At 49.0% G+C, this 22526-nt stretch overlaps 1 protein-coding gene across 1 annotated transcript in view; it reads right to left on the bottom strand.

The window, feature by feature from the left end:
- Nucleotides 1-22526, bottom strand: part of LOC134540408 (vitellogenin-like) — a 179742-nt gene that overhangs the window by 4175 nt on the left and 153041 nt on the right. The window contains exons 13-16 of the mRNA XM_063383127.1: nucleotides 22267-22488; nucleotides 21203-21561; nucleotides 18677-18815; nucleotides 17500-17663 (exon numbers count right to left, since the gene is read on the bottom strand). Of these exons, the coding sequence (XP_063239197.1) occupies nucleotides 17500-17663; nucleotides 18677-18815; nucleotides 21203-21561; nucleotides 22267-22488 (884 nt within the window). The remainder of the gene's footprint in view (nucleotides 1-17499; nucleotides 17664-18676; nucleotides 18816-21202; nucleotides 21562-22266; nucleotides 22489-22526) is intronic.

The raw sequence follows: 22526 nt of genomic DNA, 5'->3' as shown, positions 1-22526 counted from the left end.
TTGCGCATTACGCACCAACACTCCCTTCCCTCCTGCTACAACAACACACAATCAACCTGCTGCGCATCACGCACCTATACTCCTTTCCCTCCTGCTAAAAACAACACACCATCAACCTGCTGCGCATCACGCACCAACACTCCCTGTCCCTCCTGCTACAACAACACACCATCAACCTGCTGCGCATCCTGCACTAACAATCCCTGTCCCTTCTGCAACAACAACACACCATCAACCTGCTGCGCATTCCGCTCCAACAATCCCTGTCTCTCCTTCAACAACAACACACCATCAACCTGCTGCGCATACCACACAGAAACTCCCTGTCCCTCCTGCAACAACAACACACCATCAGCCTGCTGCGCATCTCGCACAAACACTCCCTGTCCCTCCTGCAACAACAACACACCAACAACCTGCTGCGCATCCCGCACCAACAATCCCTGTCTCTCCTGCAACAACAACACACAATCAACCTGCTGCGCATCACGCACCAACACTCTCTTCCCTCCTGCTACAACAACACACCATCAACCTGCTGCGCATCACGCACCAACACTCCCTGTCCCTCCTGCTACAACAACACACCATCAACCTGCTGCGCATCCTGCACCAACAATCCCTGTCCCTCCTGCAACAACAACACACAATCAACCTGCTGCGCATTCCGCTCCAACAATCCCTGTCTCTCCTTCAACAACAACACACCATCAACCTGCTTCGCATACCACACAGAAACTCCCTGTCCCTCCTGCAACAACAACAAACCATCAGCCTGCTGCGCATCCCGCACAAACACTCCCTGTCCCTACTGCAACAACAACACACCATCAACCTGCTGCGCATCCCGCACCAACAATCCCTGTCCCTCCTGCAACAACAACACACCATCAACCTGCTGCGCATCACGCACCAACACTCCCTGTCTCTCCTGCAACAACAACACACAATCAACCTGCTGCGCATCACGCACCAACACTCCCTGTCCCTCCTGCTACAACAACACACCATCAACCTGCTGCGCATCCTGCACCAACAAGCCCTGTCCCTCCTGCAACAACAACACACCATCAACCTGCTGCGCATCCCGCACCAACAATCCCTGTCTCTCCTGCTACAAAAACACACCATCAACCTGCTGCGCATCACGCACCAACACTCTCTTCCCTCCTGCTACAACAACACACCATCAACCTGCTGCGCATCCCGCACCAACACTCCCTTCCCTCCTGCAACAACAACACACCATCAACATGCTGCGCATTCCGCTCCAACAATCCCTGTCTCTCCTTCAACAACAACACACCATCAACCTGCTGCGTATACCACACAGAAAATCCCTATCCCTCCTGCAACAACAACACACCATCAGCCTGCTGCGCATCCCGCACAAACACTCCCTGTCCCTCCTGCAACAACAACACACCATCAACCTGCTGCGCATCCCGCACCAACAATCCCTGTCTCTCCTGCTACAACAACACACCATCAACCTGCTGCGCATCACGCACCAACACTCTCTTCCCTCCTGCTACAACAACACACCATCAACCTGCTGCGCATCCCGCACCAACACTCCCTTCCATTCTGCAACAACAACACACCATTAACCTGCTGCGCATCAAGCACCAACACTCCCTTCCCTCCTGCTACAACAACACACAATAGACCTGCTGCGCATCACGCACCTACACTCCTTTCCCTCCTGCTACAACAACACACCATTAACCTGCTGCGCATCACGCACCAACACTCCCTGTCCCTCCTGCTACAACAACACACCATCAACCTGCTGCGCATCCTGCACCAACAATCCCTGTCTCTCCTGCAACAACAACACACTATCAACCTGCTGCACATCCTGCACCAACACTCCCTGTCCCTCCTGCTACAACAACACACCATCAACCTGCTGAGCATCCTGCACCAACACTCCCTGTCCCTCCTGCAACAACAACACACCATCAACCTGCTGCACATCCTGCACCAACACTCCCTGTCTCTCCTGCAACAACAACATACCATCAACCTGCTGCGCATCGTGCACCAACACTCCCTGTCTCTCCTGCAACAACAACACACCATCAACCTGCTGCGCATCACGCACCAACACTCCCTGTCTCCCCTGCAACAACAACACACCATCAACCTGCTGCACATCCTGCACCAACACTCCCTGTCCCTCCTGCAACAACAACACACCATCAACCTGCTGCGCATCCTGCACCAACACTCTATGTCTCTCCTGCAACAACAACACACCATCAACCTGCTGCGCATTCCGCTCCAACAATCCCTGTCCCTCCTGCAACAACAACACACCATCAACCTGCTGCACATCCCGCACCAACACTCCCTGTCTCCCCTGCAACAACAACACACCATCAACCTGCTGCACATCCTGCACCAACACTCCCTGTCCCTCCTGCTACAACAACACACCATCAGCTGCTGCGCATCCCGCACCAACACTCCCTTCCCTCCTGCAACAACAACACACCATTAACCTGCTGCGCATAACGCACCAACACTTCCTTCCCTCCTGCTACAACAACACACCATCAACCTGCTGCGCATCACGCACCTACACTCCTTTACCTCCTGCTACAACAACACACCATCAACCTGCTGCGCATCACGCACCAACACTCCCTGTCCCTCCTGCTACAACAACACACCATCAGCCTGCTGCGCATCACGCACCAACACTCCCTGTCCCTCCTGCAACAACAATACACCATCAACCTGCTGCACATCCTGCACCAACACTCCCTGTCCCTCCTGCTACAAAGACACACCATCAACCTGCTGCGCATCCCGCACCAACACTCCCTTCCCTCTTGCAACAACAACACACCATTAACCTGCTGCGCATCACGCACCAACACTCCCTTCCCTCCTGCTACAACAACACACAATCAACCTGCTGCGCATCACGCACCTACACTCCTTTACCTCCTGCTACAACAACACACCATAAACCTGCTGCGCATCACGCACCAACACTCCCTGTCCCTCCTGCTACAACAACACACCATCAGCCTGCTGCGCATCACGCACCAACACTCCCTGTCCCTCCTGCAACAACAATACACCATCAACCTGCTGCACATCCTGCACCAACACTCCCTGTCCCTCCTGCTACAACAACACACCATCAACCTGCTGCGCATCCCGCACCAACACTCCCTTCCCTCCTGCAACAACAACACACCATTAACCTGCTGCGCATCACGCACCAACACTCCCTGTCCCTCCTGCAACAACAACACACCATCAACCTGCTGCGCATTCCGCTCCAACATTCCCTGTCCCTCCTGCAACAACAACACACCATCAACCTGCTGCACATCCCGCACCAACACTCCCTGTCTCCCCTGCAACAACAACACACCATCAACCTGCTGCACATCCTGCACCAACACTCCCTGTCCCTCCTGCTACAACAACACACCATCAACCTGCTGCGCATCCCGCACCAACACTCCCTTCCCTCCTGCAACAACAACACACCATTAACCTGCTGCGCATCACGCACCAACACTCCCTTCCCTCCTGCTACAACAACACACAATCAACCTGCTGCGCAATCACGCACCTACACTCCTTTCCCTCCTGCTACAACAACACACCATCAACCTGCTGCGCATCACGCACCAACACTCTCTTCCCTCCTGCTACATTAACACACCATCAACCTGCTGCGCATCCCGCACCAACACTCCCTTCCCTCCTGCAACAACAACACACCATTAACCTGCTGCACATCCTGCACCAACACTCCCTGTCCCTCCTGCTACAACAACACACCATCAACCTGCTGTGCATCCTGCACCAACACTCCCTGTCCCTCCTGCAACAACAACACACCATAAACCTGCTGCACATCCTGCACCAACACTCCCTGTCTCTCCTGCAACAACAACATACCATCAACCTGCTGCGCATCGTGCACCAACACTCCCTGTCTCTCCTGCAACAACAACACACCATCAACCTGCTGCGCATCACGCACCAACACTCCCTGTCTCCCCTGCAACAACAACACACCATCAACGTGCTGCACATCCTGCACCAACACTCCCTGTCCCTCCTGCAACAACAACACACCATCAACCTGCTGCGCATCCTGCACCAACACTCTATGTCTCTCCTGCAACAACAACACACCATCAACCTGCTGCGCATTCCGCTCCAACAATCCCTGTCCCTCCTGCAACAACAACACACCATCAACCTGCTGCACATCCCGCACCAACACTCCCTGTCTCCCCTGCAACAACAACACACCATCAACCTGCTGCACATCCTGCACCAACACTCCCTGTCCCTCCTGCTACAACAACACATCATCAACCTGCTGCGCATCCCGCACCAACACTCCCTTCCCTCCTGCAACAACAACACACCATTAACCTGCTGCGCATCACGCACCAACACTCCCTTCCCTCCTGCTACAACAACACACAATCAACCTGCTGCGCATCACGCACCTACACTCCTTTCCCTCCTGCTACAACAACACACCATCAACCTGCTGCGCATCACACACCAACACTCCCTGTCCCTCCTGCTACAACAACACACCATCAGCCTGCTGCGCATCACACACCAACACTCCCTGTCCCTCCTGCAACAACAATACACCATCAACCTGCTGCACATCCTGCACCAACACTCCCTGTCCCTCCTGCTACAACAACACACCATCAACCTGCTGCGCATCCCGCACCAACACTCCTTTCCCTCCTGCAACAACAACACACTATTAACCTGCTGCGCATCACGCACCAACACTCCCTTCCCTCCTGCTACAACAACACACAATCAACCTGCTGCGCATCACGCACCTACACTCCTTTCCCTCCTGCTACAACAACACACCATCAACCTGCTGCATATCCTGCATCAACACTCCCTGTCCCTCCTGCTACAACAACACACCATCAGCCTGCTGCGCATCACGCACCAACACTCCCTGTTCCTCCTGCAACAACAATACACCATCAACCTGCTGCGCATCACGCACCAACAATCCCTGTCTCTCCTTCAACAACAACACACCATCAACCTGCTGCGCATACCACACAGACACTCCCTGTCCCTCCTGCAACAACAACACACCATCAGCCTGCTGCGCATCCCGCAGAAACACTCCCTGTCCCTCCTGCAACAACAACACACCATCAACCTGCTGCGCATCCTGCACCAACACTCCCTGTCCCTCCTGCTACAACAACACACCATCAGCCTGCTGCGCATCACGCACCAAACTCCCTGTCCCTCCTGCAACAACAATACACCATCAACCTGCTGCGCATCACGCACCAACAATCCCTGTCTCTCCTTCAACAACAACACACCATCAACCTGCTGCGCATCCCGCACCAACAATCCCTGTCTCTCCTGCAACAACAACACACCATCAACCTGCTGCGCATCCTGCACCAACACTCTATGTCTCTCCTGCAACAACAACACACCATCAACCTGCTGCGCATCCCGCACAAACACTCCCATGTCCATCCGGCAACAACAACACACCATCAACCTGTTGCGCATCCCGCACCAACACTACCTGTTACGCCAGTAAAACACACACATTTATGTATATAAATGTTAAATTAAATTGAGATTAGTAAACAACGTAAGCAAACCTTAAGATACCACTGTGTAACTATTTAGTAATACATGCGATATGAGTAAAAAAAAACCCAATCAGATATATATTAGTAAAACAAAAACTTTAATGCTTGTTTTGTACTTGTTTACAGTACAAATAATAAAGAGCATGTAAGTGAGCTTTCATTACTCGCCCGGGATAGATGTTTAACATCTAATCTCGTTAACGAAAAAATTAATGTTTTCTCATGTTGCAAAAACTCGGACGCGCGATTTAACGCAGGAATCTTAAAAGTAATGCCAATTGCGACAAAAATATAACCAAAAGTGTGTTTTCAACTATATTTCTTAAAGTGAAACAAATGTAGTTCCGCACCCGCCGCTAAAATTTCGTTGCACTATCAGTTACGTCGCCTATTGTTATCATTTCATTAGCACAACTAAATTGTTAACAATTATGGTGGTACATCGCGAACACATTATCGCCACGCCTGCTATGCGGCTATCAGCACCTGCTGTCCCGTCGGTGTTTGGACACCCCTGGGCCAGAGGGCAGCGCGCACCCTCCAGGAGTCCCGTTAGCCCAGGTGCCAAGGGGATTATCACCCCTCCTCCGCGCTGGCTAGCAGGCTGGCGAGGAGGAAAGAAGAGACAGTTCCAATCGGCCTCTTAGCACGAGTAGGCTGTTGTGCACTGTAGACACATGTAAATTTGTTAGCGCTCTCGACGGCGCAAATAAATAGTGTGCAACAGTAGACCTATTGCTTATACTAGCATGGCCTGCCTGCCCCTTCCGAATAATCAGTAGCCTCCCGGCTACAGTGGTGACCCCGACGTGATAGGGGCGAGGCTAGTGTGCGTTCCGAAATAAGTGCAACGCGATATTCATGTTTTGCGTAATATAAGCAACCTTAGGCACCGCACGTTACACGCGTCGCACGTCGCCCACAAGGCACATCGCTCGTACCATATGTCATCCGCGTTGCACGTCATCCGCGATGCATGTCATCAGCGATGCACATCATCCAAGTCGCACATCACCCGCACTGCAAGTCGTCCGCGACGCATGCCATCCGCGTCGCACATCACCCGCACTGCAAGTCGTCCGCGCCGCACGTCATCTGCGTCGCACATGACCCGTGCTGCAAGTCGTCCGCGCCGCACGTCATCCGCGTCGCACATCACCTGCGCAGCTCGTCATCCGCACTGCCGCGGAAGTGTAGGAAATGAACGAGTTCTGTGACACTTCCAGTACATGCTTCGGACTTCCACGACTCGTTGTGACACACAGGTAGGAGTTATGTTGATGTTCGGCGACACAGTCCAGGCAGTTGCATCATGCTCCAGCACATAATCGCACCTCGTTTTTTAGTGTCTCATTATCACTCTATAACACTTCTGCAGTTATGGCTGAACCCCCATCATCAACCATCTCCATCGAGCGTGTTGCAGTACGCATTCCACCCTTTTGGGCTCCCGACCCGGAAATGTGATTAGTTCAAGTGGAAAACCAATTTGCCCTAGCAGGTGTCAAATCCAACGAAACCAAGTTCAACTATGTGGCAGGTAATTTGGACTGTAAATATGCGACCGAAGTGCGCGATATACTAGTCCATCCACTGAGGAGAAGCACGACCGACTTAAATCAGAACTTATAAAGAGATTAAGTACTTCACAGGAACGGAAGACGAAACAACTACTGGAACACGAGGAAGTCGGTGACCCAAGGCCTTCGCAATTTCTACAGCACCTTCGCAGTTTAGCAGGAACAGTCGTTCCAGATGACCTTTTCAAGTCATTGTGGCTGGGGCGTTTACCACCACCAACACAAGCGATCTTGGATGTTAGACTCATTAGCCGAGCTTGCAGACACCATCGCGGATACAAATCCGAGACCACAGATGGCAGAAGCCGCCTCACTGGAATCAATGTTCGAAAAAATGTCAATCTTCATGACTGCCAAAATAGGAGAGATGGCCACAACGCTGTGACAGGATATCGCAGCATTAGCATCCCTTACTCGTCTTGGCCAGCACAACAGTAACCGCGACCGCTCCCCATCTACATCACGCCAGCAACTCTCCCGCAGCAGGAGTTTGCAGGGGATCTGCTGGTACCATCGTTACTTCGGCGACGAGGCGCGAAAGTGTTCAACCCTGTAAATACAGCTCGGGAAACATGCAGGGGACTCGCTGATGGTGGCCAGCGATCCAACCCCGACTTCAGGCAGCCGCCTCTTCATCTCGGATAAGGGCACAAAGAAACAGCTTTTTGTTGACATGGGTGTTGACATTTGTTTGTTTCCTTGCGCCAGACTGCCTGAAAGGCGGTCCAAGTTCAATTATGTCTTGTTCGCAGCCATTTGCTCAAATATTTCGACTTATGGTTTCTTTTCCCTAACTTTAAACTTAGGACTCAGGCGTGATTTTGTCTGGCTTTTGTGGTGGCTGATGTTACCAAACCAATCATCGGTGCTGACTTCCTCCACCATTATGGCCTCTTGGTAGACATTCGGAATCAATGCCTAGAAGACAGTACCACATCTCTTGCCTCTATCTGCCACAAGGCTACAAGTGACGTCAGTAGTGTCAGGACTCTGCCTCAATCATCTCACTACCTCGAGCTCCTCCAAAAGTATGTATGTCTTACCTGGCCATCGGGTACTCCACATATTGTCCAACATTCTGCAGTACATCATATCCGCACTACAGCTGGGCAGCCAGTGTTCAGCAAACCACGTTGTTTGGCACCGGACAAACTCAGGATTGCAAAGAGGGAGTTTGAATATATGCTCAAACTTGGCACTGCTCGCCCTTCTGACAGCTCCTGGTCTTCACCTCTGCACACGGTACCCAAATAAGGGGAGGAATAGAGGCCATGTGGGGACTATCGGTTGCTCAATGCACGCACAATTCCAGACAGATATCCAATTCTACACATACAAGAATTCTCTCACACTCTTTGTGGAAAAACAATCTTCTCAACTATTGACCTTGTGAGGGTCTACAGCCAAATCCCAGTTAAGCCAGCTGATATTCTAAAAACTGCCACAACTCCTTTTGGATTTCATGAATTCCCATTCATGTCTTTCGGCCTTCGTAATGCTGCTTAGACTTTTCAGAGGTTCATAGACGAAGTTCTCAGAGGACTTGATTTTTGTGTGTCTTACATTGATGATATCTTGGTAGCTTCCATCAATGAGGTAGAACTCTTCCGACGCATTGCTCAGTATGGGCTACTTATTAATCCATCCAAGTGCATATTTGGCAAACCACAAGTGACATTCTTAGGACATAACATCTCAGCAGATGGGACCACACCTGTCCCAGAGAAGGTTGATGCTATACTTCACTACAAAAAAACCAGTTACGGCGAAGCAGTTACGGCAGTTTACAGGAATGCTAAACTTCTACCGGCGCTTTATTTCCAAGGCTGCCAGTTGCAAGCTCCCCTTCACGAAGTTCTAAAGGGTGATGTGAAAGGCAAAGCCCTATTAACATGGACACCTGACAGCGACAGTGCCTTTGAGAAGTGCAAAACTAGCCTTGCTGAAGCCACCCTGCTCCCCCATCCAAGTTCGTCCGCACCCTTAGCAACAATGGCAGATGCTTTAGATATTGCAATGGGAGCAGTCCTCCAACAGCTTGTTCAAGGATCCTGGCAGCTATTAGCATTCTTCTCCAAGAAATTCAATCCTGCTCAGCAAAAATATGGTGCCTATGATCGGGAGCTACTAGCCATTTATTTAGGGATCCATCAGTTTCGCAATATGATCGAAGGCAGACATTTCTCTGTTTTTACCGACCACAAGCCTCTCGTTTATGCCTTCCAGCAAAACCCAGACAAGTGCTCACCTCGGAGATCACGACATCTTGATTTTATTAGCCAGTTCACCACAGACATTAGGCATATCACGGGGTCTCATAATATCATTGCATATGCCCTGTCTAGAGTGGATGCTGTCGCTGCAACCCTCGATTACCAAGCCCTTGCGGCCTCACAGGCTGAGGATGAAGAACTACAAAGGTTTCTGCAACTAGATTCTGGCCTGCAGCTGCAGAAAATATGCTTGCCAGATTTCCCAACAGAGATCTACTGCGATGTCTCCACACCAACAGCACGACTCTTCATCACAGCCCCATTTCCCCAGGATGCATTCAAATTGGTACACCAGCTGGCTCACCCAGGCATTAATGCATCTGTACGGTTGGTCACCCAAAAATTTGTATGGCCCTCTGTCAAATCGGACTGTCGAAGATGGGCTTGTGCCTGTCTACACTGCCAGCGCTCCAAAATTTCTCGCCATGTTTCTTCCCCTGTTGGTTCCTTCATTCCACCATCCTCCCGCTTTGACCATGTCCACATCGACATTGTGGGGCCCTTGCCTGTCTCACAAGGCTACCGTTATTGCGTGACCATCATAGACCACTTCACTCGCTGGCCAGAAGTAGTTCCAGTGGAGAACATTGAGGCTAACATCATAGCTCGAGCGTTTAATGCCAACTGGGTTGTACGCTTTAGAACTCCCCTACAAATCACTACCGACCGAGGGCGCCAGTTAGAGTCCTGTCTTTTCAGGGACCTCAGTAACCTGACGGGAATGACTCACTTTCGGACCACCGCATTTCATCCTGCTTCCAATGGCATGGTGGAGCGAATGCACAGACAGCTCAAGGCCGCCATACGTTGCCATATTACAGAGCACTGGGTGGACATCTTACCCACCATACTCTTAGGCATCAGAGTAGAATGGCGCGAGGATCTCCATGCTTCTGCAGCAGATTTGGTATATGGCCAACCACTATGCCTACCCGGCGAGTTTCTTGTCACCCATCTTGATGCAGGACAACTGGAGGCCCCGGGTCTTATCCAAGAGTTTCGGCAGCACTTTCGCGAACTTCGACCAGTTGGTGGCACAAGACACGATAAGCCGATAACATTCGTTTTCAAGGACCTTGCCACAGCCACCAAGGTCTTTGTTCGCCGCGATGGTCCAAAAGGGTGCTTGCAACCTCCTTATGAGGGGCCTTTCCCTGTTGTTAGTCGCTCAGGAAAAACTGCGACTATCCAAATGCATGGTAGGCAGGCTACTGTTGCCATAGATCGCCTCAAACCTGCATACACCATCCGTGACTTTGTTCCAGAGGACCACGACATACCACGTCCTGCTGCTGGGATGGCCGCTCCGACGAATCGTCTGGATGTCGACATCATGCCTTCCCAAACTACATCACGTCGATCCGGTCGCCAAGTCCACTTTCCTAACCGCCTCCAAGGTAGTTTCTAGTAACTTGTGCGCAAATCACTGGCCGGGGGGTACTGTGGCGGTACATCGCGAACACATCTACTGCGCTATGCCCGCCAGGCGGCTATCAGCAGGTGCTGTCCCATCAGTGTTTGGACACCCCTGGGCAAGATTGCAGCGCAACCTCCAGGCCCGTTAGCCCGGATGCCAAGGGGATTATCACCCCTCCTCCGCGCGGGCTAGCAGGCTGGTGAGGAGGAAAGAAGAGACAGTTCCACTCTGCCTCTTAGCACGAGTAGGCTGTTGTGCACTGTAGACACATGTAAATTTGCTAGCGCACTCGATGGTGCAAATAAATAGTGTGCAACATTAGACCTTTGTTTATTATAGCATGGCCTACCTGCCCCTCCCGATTAATCAGTAGCCCCCTGGCTACAACTATATAAAAAAGTTTTGATAAAAGCAAACAAAAAAGCTTAAAAATCTAAATCCCATTAATGACAAGATTTTGGACAGTAAATTTTATTAAAATTTCGCCTATCTTGCAAAAATTCTCCAAACAGTTAATACTGTCATTGAGTAGCTTCTCTTCGAGCTACCGTTTGTTTAGAGACGTTATCTTTAAGGTCAGCACGAAAAGCGCACACGTGTGCCACCGCCTGGTTCATGCCGCATCCCTGGAGCGTATGTGACCCGCGCAACACCAAAAGAAACAAATGCTGAAAAAACTCTGTGGAGGCTCAGAGATTAAAACAAATGACACGTGGCCGGGATTTCCGCCCAGCGAACATTCGGTCAGCGCCTTCCAGACAGTACGAGTCATCGTCAACTACTATCGCTGGCCAGTATAAACACCCAGGTTTCGAGTAGGTTCACCCGATCGAAGATACCACACCATGTCGCCCGACGTCATTAAGCTGCCCAAGGCTATCCAGGACTACGCATAGGTACGCATAAGCCTTGATTAAGTCAATAGTCAAGAAATTTGAAGACGGTACATTAAAAAGGGTAAAGGTACGGCTTATGTAAGTATGCAAGAATACATATGAATGATAGACCTTTTATCGTGTCCTTACGAGCGAGTGGTAGTCACTTTTAACACAAGTGGGAAATATGTGATGGGGCTAAGTGGTCAAGAAGCAGTTGGTGCAGATAATACCAAAATGTCAGTCTTGTGGCGACAAATTGACATTACCTGACTGAGACTTGAACAAATATGCACGTAACACCAGTGAAGACGAACGATTAAACGAGTAACGACTAGTTGTGAAACTCGCAGTGACGAGGTACAGGCAAACACTACAGTCGCTGTGTCGAGGGTGACGCAAGAAGGGCCGAGGGAACTAAGCAGGTACCGAGTAGGGGGTAGCGAGTAGGGAGTAGCAGGGAGTGGTAGGCTCGTTCATCACGGACGACCACCTGCCCGGCGGTCCCAGGCCAGGCCGACCCCTGCAGCCCTGAGCGAGTACGAGCCACCCGCCTGTAGCTGCCTGAGCGCCGGTGGTCGTCGCGAATGGAGCAGAGACCACTTGTTCTTCCATCGCGAGTGGAGCAGAGACCACTTGTTCTGCCATCGCGAGTGGAGCAGAGACCACTGGTTCTGCCATCGCGAGTGGAGCAGAGACCACTGGTTCTGCCATCGCGAGTGGAGCAGAGACCACTGGTTCTGCCATCGCGAGTGGAGCAGAGACCACTGGTTCTGCCATCGCGAGTGGAGCAGAGACCACTGGTTCTGCCATCGCGAGTGGAGCAGAGACCACTGGTTCTGCCATCGCGAGTGGAGCAGAGACCACTGGTTCTGCCATCGCGAGTGGAGCAGAGACCACTGGTTCTGCCATCGCGAGTGGAGCAGAGACCACTGGTTCTGCCATCGCGAGTGGAGCAGAGACCACTGGTTCAGCCATCGCGAGTGGAGCAGAGACCACTGGTTCTGCCATCGCGAGTGGAGCAGAGACCACTGGTTCTGCCATCGCGAGTGGAGCAGAGACCACTGGTTCTGCCATCGCGAGTGGAGCAGAGACCACTGGTTCTGCCATCGCGAGTGGAGCAGAGACCACTGGTTCTGCCATCGCGAGTGGAGCAGAGACCACTGGTTCTGCCATCGCGAGTGGAGCAGAGACCACTGGTTCTGCCATCGCGAGTGGAGCAGAGACCACTGGTTCTGCCATCGCGAGTGGAGCAGAGACCACTGGTTCTGCCATCGCGAGTGGAGCAGAGACCACTGGTTCTGCCATCGCGAGTGGAGCAGAGACCACTGGTTCTGCCATCGCGAGTGGAGCAGAGACCACTGGTTCTGCCATCGCGAGTGGAGCAGAGACCACTGGTTCTGCCATCGCGAGTGGAGCAGAGACCACTGGTTCTGCCATCGCGAGTGGAGCAGAGACCACTGGTTCTGCCATCGCGAGTGGAGCAGAGACCACTGGTTCTGCCATCGCGAGTGGAGCAGAGACCACTGGTTCTGCCATCGCGAGTGGAGCAGAGACCACTGGTTCTGCCATCGCGAGTGGAGCAGAGACCACTGGTTCTGCCATCGCGAGTGGAGCAGAGACCACTGGTTCTGCCATCGCGAGTGGAGCAGAGACCACTGGTTCTGCCATCGCGAGTGGAGCAGAGACCACTGGTTCTGCCATCGCGAGTGGAGCAGAGACCACTGGTTCTGCCATCGCGAGTGGAGCAGAGACCACTGGTTCTGCCATCGCGAGTGGAGCAGAGACCACTGATTCTGCCATCACGATTGGAGCAGAGACCACTTGTTCTGCCATCGCGAGTCTTCGGCTGCTTCTGGGACCCCAGCATGACCCAGTGGCGAGCCATGCTGGACATTTACCAGATAGAAAATACCTATTGGATAATAAGTCTTGGCATGAATATTGTGTTGATAATAAGACTTTTATCTTGAGCTGGAGTTATGCATTAAGCTATATTTCGTTATGGTCTCTTTAAAGTTTATGTAAAATAAATGAAAATGACATTTCCCTGTTAATGATAAAATAAATAATTTTTTATTTGTGTTTTTATCATATTCTTAGTTTTAAAACAATTTCTGTTAGATAAATTATTAGCTTGAGTATGAAATTTGAATAATTGCAGATGTTCGGCCTTAAATTCATGACATTTTGGAATCTCGCAGCTAAATGTTCCAGTAAATTGTTTGTATGTTTGGGAAAACGAGTGCAAGAAATGTTAAGTTTGTGGTATCAGAGCCCATCTGCTTTATAAAATGCACCTCTTCATTGTAATTATCAGATTTGTTAAAATTCAATATTTTTCTTTTTGTTCGTACGTGTGTGGATGCTTGGAAGACGCAGCGCCGAGCTATGGTGTGGCTTATGTCACCTGCTAGTGCCTGCTATGAACAAACTTAATTGTTAAGGATCGTTCTCATATTTGTTGTATGATTATCCGAGATGTTGTGTTTTAAATAAAATGTTCTGTTCATCAGCTCTCTCGCCAAATCATTGTTGTTGTTAGGGACAGAACCCACATCAAAGGTATCAAAAAATAAAATTTTAAAATAGTACAACTCTCCTTTAATACTGTTACAAACGTGAGCAAGGCCGCGACACGTGCAGGTGCAGAGCTGGCTGGCGGCTGCCGCAACATGATATGCGCCGTGCGCGCCTGCAACATTACAAGGATTCTCGCTTTCCCCCCTCCTTCTCACCAATCTCCGCGCGGCGCCCTGCCTTTGACACATAACTGACACCGGACAGCTGCGGAGTTGCGCGAGCCGCCAACACGTGTTTCGAGAGATTTCTGCCGTCGGGACGGCTCGGAATGACGCGATTGGCCCCGGCCGCGCTCGCGAGTTATGGAAATTGCGGCTGATAGATAAAACGAGGACGGCGGCCTCAAGAGAGTTAGTCTGAGTCTGAGTTCAGAGAGAGAGAGTTCAGGCGGGAGCCTTCTCGCGGCGTAGCTTCCGGGGCGATAGTGCCGCGGGTGCGGCGGAGTGGCGAAGTCCTTGGACGAAAGTTTCAGGGCGATGAGTTCAGTTCCGGGCGATAGTGTCGCGGGCACGGCGGAGTCCCGAGCGAAGTTCGGAGCGAGGCGTCGAGTGGGATTTCGGCGAAGGCAAGTGCGTCGGCGGCGGTGGAGTCGCACGACAGATATCCACGAGGGGTGCTGCGGCAAGAGTTGCGCCAGAGGTGCGGCCCAGCGAGGTGTGTGGATTGTATGAAACGAGTGACTGAGGAAGCAACATTATTTTTAAGTGCAATTGATTATTTGCCATTTTATATGATTAATTGTAAGTGACATAAGTAGTGGCTATCAATAAAACTGTGTCTGTAATAAAATCTTTAATTGGGCTATTCCTTACGAACCCGCAGTAAATCGTGTGCTGGGGATCTTTTAGGTTTCACGATGATATTAGAAATAAACAGAAACAAGGTGTGATTCCGTCTGAATATAATCACGTCACATTTATTGAAGGAAAATTTATAACACATAGAAAAGTTATTAACATACAATTTCAATTACTTAATTAATTAGCTCTCAGATATATTTGAAAGAATATGGGTTGACCCGAATTTAAATTATAAAAAGGTTTCATTAAAAAAATACATAAACCAATAAAAAAATACAAATATGTTTAAACTATCCCAGTATATATACTTAAAGTCCAGAAATTATGTTTATATGATGAACTGCGTCTGACGGTGTAATTTAGGAAAGTTCAAAAAAAGGTTAAAAGATACAGTAGCACCGGAGGTCGGGGCTTCGTTTCCCGGAGATCAATCGGGAACATGATGCCAGGGCGCCTGTGTGTTGTTGAGGAAGGGTGGTGAAAATGCTAATTCGGCGTCCGGCTCTCGGATCCTATCTGCGAACAGTCCGAATCAAAACTGATCAGAACTTGTACACAGACAGTATAAACTGGGATGAGAATGTCCACGAAAGTTAAGGGGAGGTTGGGGAATGTCGCGGATCGTAACTCACCAGACAGGGAAGTTGGCTTCTATTTTCCGATGCGTCGCCAGCCAGGAACTGGATCCCGCGAATACGCGGCTGAGCGCGGACGTTCTCATCCTTTCAAAAGAAATAATTTAAAAGAAAACTAACTATTACACCTTATACTATGCAGACGGACTAAACTACTTGAAGAAGATTATAGGGATAGCATCCCTCATTTAAGCGACTACATAGTCGGTTGCGGCCGGATGGAAGTCTTGCAGTGTCTCGTCGATCCGCCGATAATCACAAACGGCCCGTCTGCAGTCGCGGCGCGAAGTGTCCCGCGGATAACCGCGTCTCGTAATTAAAAGTAAATGTTCTATCAAAAGTGGAGGGGGGGACTGGGACGTCCGGACCGTAAAGTTCCGAAGTTACCCGAGTGTGCATCATAAAAAAACTCTGACTTCGATGTCTCGAAGTTGGTAGCACTGGCCGACTTTAGGGCTACCTGTTGAGGGGTGTCTGAAATAAAAAATAATCGACTCGCCCAAGGCGTCTGCTTAAACCAGGGGTTAATGGCGCAGTCAGGTGCTGCACTCTGGCGGCCAAGGTAATAAGTTACTGTTTCTGCCGCTAGATGTCGTGGGGCTCCAACTTTGCACACACACATTTTTTATGCAAGTCGTCCTTGACGCCGGCCAACGCTTGGCGGGGTTAACGGTCGGGCAATGCTCCGGAGCTGAATTCTCAGAACTGAAGAGGGTGTGGAGTAAGTGGGGGGCATAAAACGCAACGACGCTGGGAACAAGCGTCCATGACGTGCCTTTCGAGGAGAGAACCTAAGACGTATTCGTGACGGTAAAGGCTACGGTCAGCTCGTCTCTGAGAAATGGTAACAGCTCGTCCAGAGCTGCTGTAGGCGGTTTTAGTCATGAAGTGAAGTAACGTTACAGACTGGGACGTGCCTGCAAGCGAGAGAAATTTCAAACGGGCTGCCAGCAAAGTATTAGATCTGCAAAAGATCCGATAGGTCTCTTGGAAAGGTGCTTCTGTCTACTGGCACAAAGTTTAACTAAGGGGATTACACCAGCCTAACAAAGAGTAAATCACCCAAAGTAACCAAATTATAGAGCAAATAAAATTTACAATAATTATTTAAAATTCTAGTAAAATTTAAAAAAAAAACGTGTCGAAATACCAAATTTCTGGCACAATCGTAACAAAACATTTTACAACTTATAATATTTTTTAGCTTTTATCGGAGTTGTTTCATTATATAGTTTAACATTTCGCTCTGCATATCGAATGATTCTATAGTTGAGGTTTCTGCTCCAGCATCGAATTATCGAGGCGGGTGGAGATAGTGCGTACTTCTGAGGAGCATTTATAACGCTGAGCACTGAACAGCGCGACACATTGCCATGCGGGTTTTCCAAGGCCAGGTTAATGAAACATGCAAGAAACGCAATTGCGCAGTTAACGTAAATTAAAAGTTTATTTGCAGCATAAGATCCCATACATTTTCTCGTTATCGAGTTTTGATTTTACACATCACTATCGAGTTCTGAAAGACTTGCCCATAATTTTTTTTGGGTAGCTCTCTGGTAAATAGCTACTGAACTATTTCATGCATATAAAACTGGTAATTTGGAGCTGGGTGGAAGTTGACAGGATCTAGCATGTACTGATCAGAGGAGCTACATGGCTAACGTCAGTGCCCCTGGGGGGTGACTCACGTGTAGTTGACCTCGGCGCAGACGGACCGCTGCTGCAGCACCAGCGACGCCCGGGCAGTCTGGGGGTCACTGCTGACCAGCAAGGAGGCCGTCTGGCTGGCATCGCTGTCCTTGTCCCAGACCACCACCGCCTCCGCCCCCTTCTGGTCCGCCCCATTCCTCACCTGCGGGGCGAGGCACCCCCTCAGTCCTCAGTCCTCAGTCCTCAGCTGTCGCAGCTGTTCGTGTTCGAGCGAGGGGCACGCACAACTCATTCATTATTAGAGACCGGAAAAATTCGCGGATTCATTTCGCGATACGCTAAAATTCAAATACATATACCTTAAAGCTGCTTTTGTTATTGGTTCACTGTTCATCTGGATGACTCTGGGCCAATGGAAAATGCTCAACCAAAGAAGTATCGTATCACAAGCAAACTAGTTGAGACGACTCACAAGTCAGCAGCCAATGAACAGGCGTTATTTTCCCGAGTATACTGAGGACTGTGTAGTCTATCCTGAAGGTCATCGAAACCGCGAATTTTTCCAGTCCATACTCATTATACTTATCTATTCCTTTCCTGAAATATAAATGTTTCATGATGAAAATTGAATGTGGCACACTAAAGTCTCTTTCATTTCGCATGTTCTTAAACCCTATGCATCTCTGTATATGACAAATTTTCAATATATGTTCAGCAATTAAAAAACCTTTGCACAGTTCGTACATCGCTTGGTTTCATAAATAATTTAGAGGACTTAATTAACACTGAAACTCAAATTGGATGAAATTTTGAAGGTAGTAATTGCCATGCCATTTGTACACCTACTTTGAATGAATGACATGCCCGAGGTCAATTTAGTATGATGCTAAAATATTAACTGAATAAGTTTGTGTTGTTTGGTTAAAACGAACAAAGTTCTGTACATTATATATTTTTTTAATTACATATCTGGTAACCAAATGCATACAAGTGATGTTAATATAGATGGATTATGAAGGTGTCTTCCGTACCAATTTGAGCCACAGGCTGAAAATGAGGAAAAACAAAGGTTTAGGTGTCCACTTAAGGCCTCTAGAACTGTTTGTTAGTGCTTAAAGCCCTGTGATACCAGTCGAAATGCTCGGATAAACATATGCTATTGTATCCGGCCCATGCAAGCCGGGACCAGATGCTGAGAACTCGAGGGCAACTGACCTGCCCCATGAACGAGTACTTCTTGTCCAGCTGCAGGTCCAACATGACAATCTTGTCCTCGGGCTCCAGCAGCCACTCCATGGAGCCACCGTAGTTCCTGCCCTGCCGCGCGGACACCACTGCAGTCACCTTCTGCGACCTGGGCCGTGGGCGCGTGTCAGCATGACAACCAGTCAGTTCGGCACTCCTTCAGCTCACAACAGGCCATGCTCTGAGCACAGGGCTTAACCAATCTGGAGGCAGATCTCTGGACCTAAAGCCCGTGGGTGTGTATCCCACGGAACAGGAGTCCTCACTGGAGCAGTGATTGTGGAACGAAGAATGGGAGGAATTCAAACTTCACACTGGGAATTACTATGTCCGCTACGTTCTCCGTAACTCTGATAGTCCTCACCAAGTGCGAGGCAGTAGTTTCTCTACTAGGCTCCCTCGGACACAACATGCTTGCGTGTCTAGTGCCGAAACTTAGATACTGGCCACCTTTACAGGAGACTGACTTCCTTTAGATGATTCCTTTTCCGTGGACGAAATTATTTAGAATTACCTATATTGTATGTCATTTTAGAAAATAAGTTTTTCTAATATGTGAAGTTGTATTATTTAAAACCATACTTTGCTCGCAATACTAAGTTATGAAAATTAATTTATTTCCAACAGAAGATACGTTTAGACTCACGCCTGAATTCGTAATTTCGAAGCAAATATTTTACAGTCCCTACTACTGTGAACTTTGTTTTATTCAACATGATCTCTAGAGCATTGCTTGATTGTGTGTGATTAATCACTGACGTAACTGCATACAGAAAAAAATAAAGCTATGGCATTCCATAACTTCATAACCTGTCAGTACTCTGAGAAAACCTGCTTTTGAGCCAAGATTACTAATAAATAAAATAAATCTATTGAGCAAAAATACCATCTATACCGGGCATTATTATGCTTTGCTGTTATTTGCAGTAATTCATTGGACAATTTTGATAGACCATGTTTTAACTGGAAAAAATAATTATCTTTGAAAGATTTGTGCAATGGGAGTGCATGACTTGATGTTCCCATTACATAATGATTTACACATACTCTTGCTACTATATTTCCAAGAACACATGACTAACTTGAATATAAGTTGTATTGTTTTAGAATAACTTCCTAATAAAGTAATTATTGTCGGCATACTGAGAAAAGGCATGAACAAAGAATTCGCTATCCATTTAGTTGAAATTACATAAAATTTTCTAATGTGGCATCACGAATATCTTCATCATCTTGTTTCCCAATACCAGGTACAATTATTTATATTAGTTACCAACCTCATTCAGTTGGATGTCTCTACGGGGGGGCCAGCCAGAAACAAGTATTGGTTCAGAAACTTTAAGCATGTTTACAATACAAAGACTAACAAAGAAATACACTTATGATTTGGCTGTAAAAAATCTTAAAGAACTTATAAACATACAAACAGATCACATATTTTGATTGACTCCTAATGGATCCTCAAACACTAATTTACTCGTACATGAAAATAATTGTTAGATATCTCTGCTTGTACATAAATCTTAACCACAGTGTGTTCTTTCACATGAAAGATTTAATTGATTTAAAATAAATAATAGAGGATAAAAAGTAGCAAATAGTATGCTCTACGCCTGACATGGGAGCCGATCGGCATTTTGAATGACCTTGACCTTGAACCCTACAGCCAACCTTCTCGAGCTCCCCACTCCTGAACGCTGTGCTTCCCATTATGGTCATCGCCATCGTGCGCCCCACTCCCCCAACTACCATCTTGGATTAAGACTTTCTCCTATTTCCATTCTTTATATCAAATCTTGAGTGTGGTGAGTTTGGATCCAACCACCGGACTAGGTTCATAAGAAAAGGCTGGGTTGAAAAACACATGCGCCTTAACCCACTCGGCCCCCGTGACATCACGAGAAACGTAATACTTATGAAGGTATAAATAAAAATGTAATATCTCAGATATAAAACTCTTAAGAGTACTTAAATAAACAAATTTATTTAAATAAAAATAGTATATAATATTTTGGCATAAACCACAATTAATAAACTAATGACACAGGCGTATATTTAGCATACATCCTTTTAATTCGCATAATGAATAACTTATTTCAATAAAATACATTTTTTAATGAAATATTATAGCTATGATACTTACCATTTCTTAAAAACAGGGGCCAGGCCACCACACACAAGATTTCAAACAAATAAAAAATAAAGAGTGTAACAGGAGACATGTAGACTCCAAGATGGTGGTGAGGGAGCATGGCGCTCAGTTGCAACGACAGTAGTGAAAAGTGCAACATTCAGGAGTCAGGTGCATGAATGTGTTGGCTGTAGAGGGTCAAAGGTCAAGGTCATGCTAGATGGTGGCCCGATCCCAGGTTCACGTCTGGGTCTGACATAACATTTCCTACTAGTGGAAAATAACAGTAAAGAAACTGGCAAACTAAACTTATATACATATACAAGAGAAACTAAATAACTAAAAGTGAGTCAGGGACTCCGCACCTGTCTCTCTCGTAGGTGAGGTTGGCAAGGAAGCTCTGCCCGCCAGCCATGAGCTGGGCCCAGAGTGCGGCGTGGTCCTCTCCCGACTGCAGCCCTGCTCCAGCCTCAAACTGCAGAGCTCCCTCGCCGCGCAGCTGCAGGTCCCGCACCGTCCTCTGCAGGTGCGTCAGCTGCGCGCGCAGCAAGGCCTGCTGTCGGAACAGCGCCCCTCGCACGGACGCCTGCCGCCCAGGGAGAGTCGCCTCCACGCTGGCCTCCAGCTCGCCGGGCCGCGGTGTCAGCCAGGCGTACCGCCCTCCCAGTGTCAGCTCCGGAGTCAGTGCAGCCTGCAAGCTGCCCGTCTGCCCGCTCTGTCCCCGCTGCAACACCACGAGCCACACTCCGACAATCAGTGCCGCATACCCGAGGTACACGCATGCTGCCCCGACTTCTTATACTCAGCATCTCGCAACACTTCCAGCTTTACCTCCATCTCTCCAGGCCAAAGGCTCGACATTTACAGCACAAACAAGATCATTTACATTTTAAAATTAAACTGCTGTGGTTAAAAATTTAAAGCCATAACTTGAGGTCAAGAGAAAGTTTTAGGGGATACAGCGTGTCAAGGTTTTATTCACATCCTAAATTATAGTACGAAACCAAACCAACTATAATAATACTGCTATATTTGTAGTCATAAATTTACTGAGTTTCTGATTTTAGAATTTCTTGGCACAACTGTCATTACTGGAGAGGAGTAGAGCAGTTTGGAGTGGCACGGACCTATGAAGCTCGGAGAAGTGTGGAGCGTGGTAGAGCGAAATGGAGAAAAGAAGAGAGAAGAGCGGTGGAGAACAGATAAGAGCGGTGGAGAACAGAGAAGAGCGGTGGAGAACAGAGAAGAGCGGTGGAGAACAGAGAAGAGCGGTGGAGAACAGAGAAGAGCGGTGGAGAACAGAGAAGAGCGGTGGAGAACAGAGAAGAGCGGTGGAGAACAGAGAAGAGCGGTGGAGAACAGAGAAGAGCGGTGGAGAACAGAGAAGAGCGGTGGAGAACAGAGGTGAGTGAAGAGGCACGGCTGTCACCTGGTGCACGAGCTGCAGGCTGGAGTTGAGGTGTCGCTGGGGGCAGCTGACGTGCAGGACTCTCGCCCGCTCAGCGCCGCCGGGCAGCAGCTTCAGGCTGTCCGAGTAGCTCGCTCCCCAGGCCAGGTCGCCCACTCGCAGCGAGGCGGTCAGCTGCTGGTCGCCTGGCTGCTCCCGCCACAGCAGCGCGGCCTGGAGGTCGCTCCGTGGCAGCGCCGTCCACTGCGGCAACCACCACACTGCAGTTCCTCATAGTCAAT

Source organism: Bacillus rossius, chromosome 16 (assembly GCF_032445375.1).
Source record: "Bacillus rossius redtenbacheri isolate Brsri chromosome 16, Brsri_v3, whole genome shotgun sequence".
Lineage (NCBI taxonomy): Eukaryota > Metazoa > Arthropoda > Insecta > Phasmatodea > Bacillidae > Bacillus > Bacillus rossius.
The sequence above is the reverse complement of the archived record's forward strand: the minus strand, read 5'-3'. Positions and strand labels throughout refer to the sequence as shown.